The sequence below is a fragment of the Penicillium roqueforti genome (genome assembly GCF_015533775.1).
Source record: "Penicillium roqueforti strain LCP96 04111 chromosome Unknown scaffold_02, whole genome shotgun sequence".
Lineage (NCBI taxonomy): Eukaryota > Fungi > Ascomycota > Eurotiomycetes > Eurotiales > Aspergillaceae > Penicillium > Penicillium roqueforti.
The window spans coordinates 1,272,735-1,283,150 of NW_024067566.1; the positions used below are offsets into that span (position 1 = coordinate 1,272,735).

The 10,416-nt window shown below is 50.5% G+C and overlaps 5 protein-coding genes across 5 annotated transcripts; 1 reads left to right on the forward strand and 4 right to left on the reverse strand.

Moving 5' to 3' along the window:
• Nucleotides 1-76: 76 nt before the first annotated feature.
• kat1 (putative 3-ketoacyl-CoA ketothiolase (Kat1)) lies at nucleotides 77-3,663 on the reverse strand (the record flags this gene model as incomplete). Its single annotated transcript, XM_039069377.1, has 13 exons — nucleotides 77-1,081; nucleotides 1,145-1,325; nucleotides 1,380-1,475; nucleotides 1,626-1,754; nucleotides 2,002-2,009; nucleotides 2,184-2,289; nucleotides 2,341-2,524; nucleotides 2,598-2,676; nucleotides 2,741-3,097; nucleotides 3,148-3,253; nucleotides 3,307-3,350; nucleotides 3,402-3,531; nucleotides 3,587-3,663. The coding sequence occupies 13 exons, from the start codon at nucleotides 3,661-3,663 to the stop codon at nucleotides 77-79; spliced, it is 2,502 nt and encodes an 833-aa protein (XP_038932081.1).
• Nucleotides 3,664-4,322: 659 nt separating this feature from the next.
• On the reverse strand, nucleotides 4,323-5,399 carry LCP9604111_1955 (uncharacterized protein; the record flags this gene model as incomplete). The annotated part of the gene is made up of 2 exons (XM_039069378.1): nucleotides 4,323-5,263; nucleotides 5,378-5,399. 2 exons carry the CDS (start codon nucleotides 5,397-5,399, stop codon nucleotides 4,323-4,325), a joined length of 963 nt encoding a protein of 320 aa, XP_038932082.1.
• Nucleotides 5,400-5,652: 253 nt separating this feature from the next.
• Nucleotides 5,653-7,136, forward strand: LCP9604111_1956 (DASH complex subunit ASK1; the record flags this gene model as incomplete). Its single annotated transcript, XM_039069379.1, has 4 exons — nucleotides 5,653-5,743; nucleotides 5,805-5,911; nucleotides 5,964-6,936; nucleotides 7,000-7,136. 4 exons carry the CDS (start codon nucleotides 5,653-5,655, stop codon nucleotides 7,134-7,136), a joined length of 1,308 nt encoding a protein of 435 aa, XP_038932083.1.
• A 464-nt stretch (nucleotides 7,137-7,600) lies between these two features.
• LCP9604111_1957 (HIG1 domain-containing protein) lies at nucleotides 7,601-8,489 on the reverse strand (the record flags this gene model as incomplete). Its single annotated transcript, XM_039069380.1, has 2 exons — nucleotides 7,601-8,390; nucleotides 8,449-8,489. The coding sequence occupies 2 exons, from the start codon at nucleotides 8,487-8,489 to the stop codon at nucleotides 7,601-7,603; spliced, it is 831 nt and encodes a 276-aa protein (XP_038932084.1).
• A 419-nt stretch (nucleotides 8,490-8,908) lies between these two features.
• On the reverse strand, nucleotides 8,909-10,416 carry LCP9604111_1958 (transcription factor SPN1; the record flags this gene model as incomplete). The annotated part of the gene is made up of 4 exons (XM_039069381.1): nucleotides 8,909-9,158; nucleotides 9,209-9,687; nucleotides 9,744-9,826; nucleotides 9,900-10,416. 4 exons carry the CDS (start codon nucleotides 10,414-10,416, stop codon nucleotides 8,909-8,911), a joined length of 1,329 nt encoding a protein of 442 aa, XP_038932085.1.

A 10,416-nucleotide genomic window follows, 5' to 3' on the forward strand; every position in this document is an offset into this window, starting at 1 on the left:
ATTCTTAGTTCGTAATTAACTCATTTCTGTACATTGCAGACTGTATATTATCACTTAATTATACCAATCTAGATATTTACAGCTGCTCGTTAACAAAGAGACCAGCCATACCCTGACCAGTTCCAATACACATGGAAGTGACCAGAATCTTGCTCTTTGTGCGACGAGCCTCGCTCAGAATGGTCGCGATCTGGCGTGCACCTGTTGCGCCGAGAGGGTGACCAATGGCAATAGCACCGCCACGAGGGTTGACCTTGGCGTGGTCAAGACCAAGGGTATTGACACAGTAGACAGCCATAGAGGCGAAAGCCTCGTTGATCTCGTAGATGTCGATATCATTCTTGTCAAGCTGGAACTTGCTCAACAGCTTGGGGATAGCGGCAGTTGGGCCGATACCCATAACGCGAGGGGGCACACCGGCAACGGTAGCGCCGCAGAACTTTGCCAGGATAGGCTGGTTCAGCTCGATAGCCTTGGAGCGGCGCATGAGAAGGACAGACGCGGCACCATCGGTGACCTGGCTGGAGTTTCCACCAGTGGACTTGTCACCGAACTGCGGGAACGCAGGGCGAATCTTGGAAAGCGACTCGAAGGTCGTACCGGGACGGATACCATCATCACGGGACACAATCACCTCCGTAATCTCGCCAGTCTTGGGATCCTTAACCTTGGTAGGAATAGGAACAATCTCGTCAGCGAACCAACCGTTGTTCTGAGCAGCCTCAGCACGACGGAAAGACTCGGCAGCATATCGGTCCTGCTGTTCGCGGGGGACATCGAAGTCCTTGCCGATGTTCTCGGATGTCTGGCCCATGGGCTGCATGCAGTCGGCAGCCTCCTGGTTGCGCAGGACCTCCTCGTTGAATGGCTTCTCCAGGCGTTCGCCAGGAGCGGACATGAGCTCGGCACCCATAGCGAGACCGATGTCGATGGCGCCCATCGAGATCTGGTTCGCAATATCCTGCACCGCCTTCAGTCCAGACGAGCAGAAGCGGTTCACTGTTGAGGCACCGGCTGTGTGGGGGATGCCGGCGGCAAGAGCTGCGGCGCGGACCATGTAGGCGGCCTTGACTTCGTTGACCTGTCTTTGGGTTAGAATATGCCACCCATGAGTTTATGGAGGAAGGAAAGGGATTGGACATACGTTGCCGAGGCAGACATCCTCAATCAGAGCAGGGTCAATCTGTGACTTGGCCAGAGTCTCCTTCAACAGGGCGTAGAGGAGATAGTCCAATTCTGTGTCCTTGAATCCACCCTTACGCGCCCGGGTCAGCGGTGTGCGGATTGCGAGGGTGATGACCACATCGTCGGGGTTCTTCTGTGTACTGTGTGTGCTTGTTAGACTCATGACACACAACTGAGTTTGTCTGAAGACTTACATAGCAGCGAGGCCGTTGGCGGCGCCGGGCTTGAGGTGGCTCAGGAGTGAGCTTAAACGATCAGCAGCCATTATGTATGAAGGTTTAGAGATTGGACTAATATATCGTCAGTCTTGTGCTTCTCTTCTTTGTTGAAGACGCCGGTACTGGCATGGAAGTTTTCGGTCTTAATGCGGGGAAGCTTCCACGTGCGGAGATTCGAGGAGAGTGAATGCAAATAACTCAGGCACTGGGAGAATAACTTACAGACTGTACAGAATTAGGATAGAGACGAGGAATAATTCAAGCAAAGGGGAGGAAGAGGAGAGAGTTAAAAGAAGTATCAAGAGGAGAGAAGGTCGACGTTCCGGCCGAGGCTGCCGAGGTTCATTTCGCCTGTCAGGTTATCCGGTCAATAAGTATCTAGTACTTCAGATTTGCCCAGAACTACTAACTGTAGGAAGTACCAAATACTTTACCAAGATCTATTTCCAGTTTTATGGGGTTGGCCTGTGGAGATGCCTAGGTAACTCGGTTTGTCCGAGTATTATTGGAACTTTGGAATATACTGTAACATAAACCATTCATTTCTAGTGTCTACCTAGGGGTAAACCATGCTATTATTTCGTTAGTTCTGGCATACTTGGCCTTCTACTCGTTGCCCGTTCTGGGATGCGATATTCCGCCACTTGTTCGATCGAGACGTTGTCGCTCACGTCGACAGTAATCAGTTCTACCGATGTGTCGATGGGATCTATATGTATACACTCGGAGGGATAGCTATGTGTTGTTATACCTTCTTAATGATCACTAATATGTGCCCACCATTATCTCCTGGCGCAGCCAATCCTCAAATCTTCCCTCGTGAGCTTTGGGGTCAGTGTCTTCCCAGTTATAAGAACCAGTGTGATAGTTCAAAATCTCGAAATACCTATAGACGATTAGCACAGATCAATACCCCGCAGATGGGGAAAATTCATACATTTTGCTCTTCCATTCATCTGTAGTCATTTCTGAATCCAACAAAGACAAGTCAATTTGTTTCTCACACTCGGGTTCGTCATTAGAGTCCGAATAGCTCGAAACGTATGGATCGCTTAGGGCATCATCCGCCGTGATTCTCTTTTGTGGATCTATATCCAGCATTTTCTCCAAGAGATGAACGGCTAGCGAAGTCAGTATCATTGGAGGTAGATAAATCAGGAGCATTTGATATCAATCAAGATTTCAAGGGCATACCTTCAGGGTCAACATCTCCCAATGTAGCTCCAAGTGACCGGGGTTTTGTTTCAGGTAGAGAGTTCACAAAATCCATCGTCTATAATTTGTAGTTAGCATCTTCCCATCCGTCCCTAAACCGGCCGTTTAGAATTCGATCATACAATGTCGCTGTAGACTGTCTCCATAATCTCTCTGGGCGGCTTCCCAAAGATCTCAGTGATCAGTTTGAAGTGATGCACATTGTCCCTTGCCGGTAAGAAGACCTTTCCTAGGAGCATCTCTGCCAGAATGCAACCAGTGCTCCAAATATCCACCGCGTAGGTGTATCTCTGCCAGGTCAACATGATCTCTGGAGCTCGGTAGTATCGTGTGGAGACATAGCCAGTCATCTGATGATCTTGTTCTCGAGCTAGACCAAAGTCACAAATCTTCAAGTCGCAGTTCTCTGTGATCAAAATGTTGCTAGGTTTGACATCACGGTGGATGACACCAGCAGAGTGAATGAATTTTAACCCTCGCTGAAATAGTCAGATACACTGATATTTCTGGATCACTCAGGCAGACATACCAGCAGTTGGTAGGTGAAGAACTGGGTGAACCTGTCCTCCAATGGCTTTGACCTTGATTGGATCAAATGATGAAGGTCTGTCATGCAACAATCCATCACAATATAACTATTCCAACATGGTTAGTATGATTGAAGGAGATAGACAAGTGATTTCCGTACAGATCTTCCGCTGGCGAGATGAAGATGTCCGTCATGTTGATCAACTATTGGCGATTAGTGTTGTAGCTCATACTTCGTCTCTTTTCTACACATACATTATCATGTTTTAGGTTGTTCATCAAATGAACCTCGCGATATGTGCGTTTGACCCGGGAAGAGCTTTCAAAGGGTTTCCCTATCTTTTTTATGGCCATCGTTCGGTTGGCCATTGAATCATGCGCCGAGCTGATACTGGTGGTTAGTGGTCTTACAGCACGAATAGAATATACGAGGGAGATACCAGATTACCCCAAACGCACCAACACCTCGTGCTTTCAAGTCTGTGTATCTCTCGGTAGTTTGAAGGGTGGTGCCCATGATTTTATGTGTGATGAATGTAGCCATGCTTGCAAGGTTGCATGTGTGAAGATTGAATGGATTGACGGAATAGTGTAAGAGGACAAAGGATCCCCGGTATACTATAAACGATATCGCATTACTATAATTAGTCTTCCAAGATCCCAATGTTCTTCTTCCCAGGTCTAGGCCGTGTGGTCGTTACGTCACAACGTGGATGTTCCCATGTGGTTGATCCATTGTGGTTGGCCAGTTGGCCGTTTTACATCTTGATTTCCACGTATCCATGCCGAGCCGGTTATAACGGATTATCATCTACATAGTATATATGCTCAAAGTAGTGGACGTCACCTAGCTCGATCTAATCACCAGACTCTCTTTCGCAATTGCGTCAATCATGTCCCAGGTGATCGAACGCGAGAGGCAAATTACGATCTTTGCCTTCGAATTTCCTTTGCTGCTCGGTACAAAATGGACAATGCCTTTCTAGAAGTCTAGAATAATTGGAAATTTAACGGAACCATTGGTACTTCAATTGAAATAGAGCATAAATGTACCTTGTATCGCATTAACAAATTGCAGCTAAGCTCAAATCTAACGCCAAACACCGAATACTATACCGAAAGTTCCCCGAGCCAGTAAAGCCCACCCGTTGATCCGTCCTTGACGGTCCGAGTGAATCAGAGCAACTGATGTCCAGCATCCTCGTTGCTAATTACGCTACCCACGTCAGACCATGCCGGAGTAGCCAAACCACCAACAGATCGCCCATCAAGGTCACTAAGAGTGCCATCTGACGTTTCATCTTCAAATCCTCCGACATGGCTGAAACTTCCAGCGGTCGAAGGAGCGGCCGAAATCTCATCGTAGGACTGAACGCTCTCGTGGCCGAAACCATCTAGCTCGACAAGGTGATCACTTTCATAATTTATGTTGTTTGCCGCATCAGGGTGCGCATAATATACCTGCTGATGGTCTTCTGTGTGGCTGGAACCAGAGGCAGACAAGGGAGAGTTAGGAGAGAATGGATCGAAAAGGTTATCCCCCTCGGGTGCTTCAGACCGAGGCGTAAACTGGATCATAGATTCGGAAGGATGGATTGAGGGAGCGGGTGAGGGGATGTCGACATGCAGCTGATTCCGACCCGGTGTAGTTGAGGATTCGGCCTCAGTTTTCTTGACACCTCGGCGGAAAGGCTCCGAAGTCCCCAGGTCAACTCCCGTTGAGTTAGCAGTAAATTCTTCGTTGGACCGAGCATTGTATTCGTGGTCTTTTTGTATACGCAGATTGCCCTCGCTGTCGACGAGGGTATCAAAGCTATTATGAGGCTGGCCTGGCTGGCTGGACTTCCGTCGCGATTCAATGACCGATTCAATGAGCTTTCCCCGTCGTATGATCTCCTCACGAGCAATCCGTCTGCGTTCTTCGGCAACCTCGCCGGTCTCCTCAGTCATGGAAATGTCTTGCCGCAACGCTATGTCTTGAGGTTGGATCTCATCGCCGAGGTTGTGCAGAGCCAAGGCGATCTTGCGCCGCGAGTTGGTTACCCATTGTTGAAACTGAGGCGACTCATACACGGCGATGCCAGCTGCTACAAGCACAGAAACAGTAATGATGATTCCTGCATGAGAGTTTAGCCTCATCGTATAGAGAGTGGGGAACTGATAAGGCCGAGTACACGGCTCGGATGATCCGGGAGGGAAATGTAGAAGTTTAGGGAGGTAGAGGACCATACCTTTTGCAAGTGGTGCTGGCATAATGAACCCGAATACTGTACTTGTCTTTCCTAAAAGTGTTTTCGAAACTCACCACCGTCAAGCGGAGCAAGATGATTCGGTGATGGATGCCTGGACCTTATCCTTGCATTATCGCGCGTGACCGGGAAAGCCCTTATCATTGGCCCTAAGTACACACCGCTTTGGGTAAAGTTCCCCGCGTCAAAGAGGGACGTGATTGCAAGCTCCCATCTCTTGACTCGATTGATGTACAATTGAACTTGAACGATACATCATGTCTCGCCAATTTTCGCAGGCCCAACGGCCGTTGTCCCTCACCGAGGAGCTTGAGAAATTGGAACAGTCCATCACCCTTACAATGCAAGGTAGGGTAGAGAAGTAAACAAAACAGTCCAGCAGACCGCTCATCGTCCTATCTTCGAACAGAGATCGACCACAATTTCAGTGAAGCTCATCGGATAGTCACTACGAGTATACTGCCTCTGGTACAGCAATATACCGAGCATTCACGAGATGTCTGGGAAGGTTCCAAGGTTAGCGCCACCAGCTTATACAGCTATAGACAGATTGGTTGACTCCCTTTAGTTTTGGAAGCAATTCTTCGAAGCTAGTGCCAACGTATCCCTATCCGGCTACGAAGAAAGAAACACCGATGAAGAAACGACGCAGGACCCTACAGCCACGGAGGAAGAGTTGTCCGCCGACATAACTCAAAGTACTACCCTCGACGAGACAATGTCCAACGAGACACCATCTTCGCAGCGTCATGAAACACCCCGCCGCGATCAGGCAGACGATCTTGATCTAACAGAACTCGGCATTTCTTCGCACAGCACTCCGCGTGCTCCGGGCGGCCACCACCAGGCCGACGACGACATAACAACCTCCTCAATGGAGTACTCGTCCTCTTACGAGAACCTAAGAAGACAAGTCAATGAATCCGAACCCCCATTCGACCTCCCAGAGTCCTCGACCCTCCCATCCACTCCAGGCCGCCAGCTCTTCTTCCCACGCGGCGTCTCCGTCACAACCCCGATGTCATCACCATTCCTTCCACCCGCGGAGCCATCCACCCAAGACCGTCGATACCAGAAGACCTCAGACCCGGTACTGCACCAAATGCTCGACAAGACATACCGGGTGCAAGCCACGCCGCTCGGAAAGGGATTTCGCAATGTGGGTGGCGGCACGAACACCCGACCAAAGTTCAACATCACCCCAAAGCCGGCCGAGTCTACCTCCAAGTACAGATATGACGACTCGCCGATTTCCAGTCCAGAGCCAGAGGCACCACAGCTCCACTCGGAAGTCTTCTCATCCCCCATCAAGGGCATCGATACCCCGGGCACGAACCGCAAGCGACGGACTAGCAGTAATCGCATGCGCGGTATTCCCAGGCCTGGCATGAGTGTTTTGACACCTGCTAAGAAGTCTGCTGGTAAGTCAGCTATGTGGGATAGTGACGACGATCTGGATTACGACGATGAGGACCTTGGGCCGAGTCCTCCTAAGACAATGCAGTTTCACATTCCGCAGAGCCGGTTGATGCGAACGCCTGGTAATAAATCACTTGATCCTATGTTTAATACTATATCCATGCTAACCCCCTTCGTCTTGGTAGCAAGAGAGGCTTCTAAGCGCATTGTGACCGATTTGCTGGCTACGGCTGGAGCTGGGGAGATTACAGATGACTTTAGCGACGATCAAAGTCCAAGTGTGATCCGCCGCATGGAGCACTTGGAGGATGAAACTTTCTAAATTCGCCAAGAAATAAGGCTGACTATAGGTTCTTCACATTGATATGCATGGCTTTTTTTCGGCTACATTCCCCACATTACACGAATACCCATGAATATTACTATGACGTCATTATTGACGAATGCCAGATTCAGTCTTCAGATATCTATTAGAGTAGAGAAACAGAGATAAGAGGGCACATCCTTTAGTATAATCACACAAGTAGACACAGTAAAATAAATGTCACTTTTTGGACTGAGAGAGCCCTTGCGGCATGAACAAGAAGAAAAAACGCTTAAGAAATCATGTACGGGGGGATGAAGGTCAAGCGAGCAATGTCATCGCCCCGTCCCATCTATCATTATGGTCCAACAGAGGTTGCGGGCTCTCAGTATGAAATAGAAAGAAAGTGGGCAGCGATGTCCGCGATGGACCTTGACCAATGGCGGTCATGGAGGGGATGAACAAGAAGCAAGATAGTGCATCTAGGAGCTCTTCTTCTTGTTCTTGGACTCGGTGTCCTCCTTCTCCGTCTTGGAGTCCTTCTCATCATTACTCTCCTCAGGCTTCTTCTTTTGTTCGTCTTCAGCAGCCTTCTGCTTCTCTTCATGCTCATAGAGAGAAATGTGCTTAGAGCTCAAGCGATCCTCCTCAGCAGCAACCATATCCTTCCAGAGATCTCCCTCATTATTCGAGGCACCCTGGTGGGTAGGCTGATCCTCCTCAACATCCTCAAACCGAGGCTTGCCCGACGGATTCGCCTTGTTCTTCGCGTCCAGCAAGCCACGGCCGCGACGCTGATCCGAGATCTCAAACGCAGCCGAAGCGCACAGCACACCCAGCGTCAGACCCTGGGCATAGACACGAGCCTGGACGAGCTTCTGCTGGCCGCTGAGGCCGGGAATGCGACCGACCAGGGCGAATGAGCCAACCATCGAGGCGAGCCAGGTGGCGGTGATAATCTTGTATTTCTCACGGCGGGCGAAGGCAGCCGCGCGGTCGGTGAAGCTGAGTCCGCGGGATTCTTCGGCGCGGAGGCGCTCTTCGCGATTCTCGTACCATTTGTATGCGGCATTCTGCTCGTTCTCGTATTCGCGCGAGGCGTGGTCGGCCGCGATGATACCGGCGAAAGTACCCGAGGACGTCACCAGGAAGGCCTTCATGGGGACGGTTAGGTTGTTGATTGTGTGATAGCGACGTGAAGCAAGTAGGACACCTGCTATTCCGGCGGCGAGACCCAGCACGCCACCGACTGTGCCGCCTTTGAGGACGGAGCTATTGGGGGGTTATCAGTATGGGCTGTTCATGGGAAGAGGTTGCAGGGCTTTCGTACCGGTAGTGGGCAGCTTCTTCTTCTTTAGTAAGGATCTTCATTGTGTAAAATAGTGTATTTCTTTAGAATGAAGTAAAGGAAGAAGGTGAAATGTTCGATATAAAACCAAAAAAGCAAAGGCCGGATCGCATGACGTGGGATCGCGGGATCTGCTCTTTTTCCGGCGTTGGCCCCCGGCCATCACTCGGTCTTGCACGGAACTGACTTGCCTTGATTTTGTGGCTTTTTTTGGCTTTTTTTCTTTTCTGACCTATTTAGAATTTAATTGGCTTCTCATTGGCTGTTTCCAATATGAATTTCAATTGATAAAGATTCTGCTTATTCCACTCGGAATGCGAAACGTGACACACTCCCAAATCCCTGGCCCCGATTGATCCCGAAACGCCCAAACACCGCAAATAGTATCTCACATAACGGAACAGGCCACTGCCATTTTGAAAAGAATTTACTGGTACCAAATCTACCGACGAGACGCCTTGCGTGCGGCGACCTGGCGGGCTTGCATCTTGCGGAAACGGTCCTCGCCACTGGCACCCAAGGGGCGCGCAAACTGACTCTCGCGCACAGCTGTCTGGCGCGGAACCACAGTATAGCTGACGTTTGTACGATCGACGCGAGCACGATTGAGAAGGCGGGGAGGGAGCATCTCGAGGGCGCGGGCTTCGGCTCGGATCTCCTCGGCGGTGGGAGGTGCGCGCCTGACGACTTTCCTATAGGGGTGTTAGTGCGTGATAGGGCGGTTGTAAAACAGTGAACATACGTAGGATCATAATCAGCCTCCTGGTAGACCCGCTTAGAATAATCGTCGCTGCGCTGCAGAATAGGTCGTGTCCACTCCGCTAGCAACTTCTCTGCCATTTCCTTGATGCGACGCTCGGTGCGCTTGCTCTTGGTGTAGAAAACAACCACTTTTCCAATGCCACTGGCAATCAAGGCATCCTTGTTGATAGGAAGTTTGGTAATGGCGGTCAATAGGTCGCGCTGGATGTTGTAGGCGGGCATCGCGCCATCGTCCAGAGGCTCGAGGAAGAATCGAACGGCTTCTAGTAAGTTAATCTCTGGATCGACCAAGGCGCTTGTGTACTGGTTGCGATTGAGGAGCATGATGACTTCAGGGAGCAGCTTAAGCTTGTGCATAGCCGGTTTTCCTTCTTGGCGGTTTATCGCATCCATTTGCGCTGCGTGGGTCATGCGCTTGCGCATATCCTCAATTTCAGCATCTGCCATAGATTCCAAATCCTAATATGACAGTCAGTAAACGTAGGTGGGTACCTGTCACCAGGCGCAACACATACAATGCCGTCCTGCTTGCGGAAACGTCTCTTCGCCGGCTTTTTCATCGCCTCGTCCATAGCACGGTCAAGGGCTCGCCGACGTCCTGATGATTGAAAACCAGTTAGTACAAATTGTGTGCGGCGGGAAAGGAGTTGCCAGTAAAGAGTAGCACATACGGGTCTCCGGGTCAAGGGTCTCCTCGTCTGTCTCTGGCTTATCCTCGCGCTGCTTGCGCTCACGTCGGCGAGATGAGCCTCCTTCGTCGCCTCCCTCATCAGCTCGACGGCTCTTTTTCTCGCGACGGCCCTCCTTCCGGCGCGGACGACTCTCCCCATCCTCAGTGCGCTTGCGCTTGTGACGACCAATGAGTTTCAAGTTATCTTCATCAATAGCAAGTTGCGGGCGGTCCTCGACATCGACATTCTCTGGGTCGAAGTTGTCGAATTGTGCCTCGTCAACCTCGGATAAAATAGACTCGTCGTCTGAAAGTTTGTCGTCGTCGACTTCGTCGTCATCTCCACCGTGTAGCTCGTCATCGGCATTCACCGTGACCTCCTTAGTCTCAGCAGTAGGTTCAGTGACGTTCTCACCCTCGTTGTCGCCACCAGTAACCGGGGTTGCGGCTTGTTCGAGGACTTCGGGTTCGGGAGAGGCGGCAGGCGAGACAGCCTTGCGGTCCGGTGAAGCAGACAT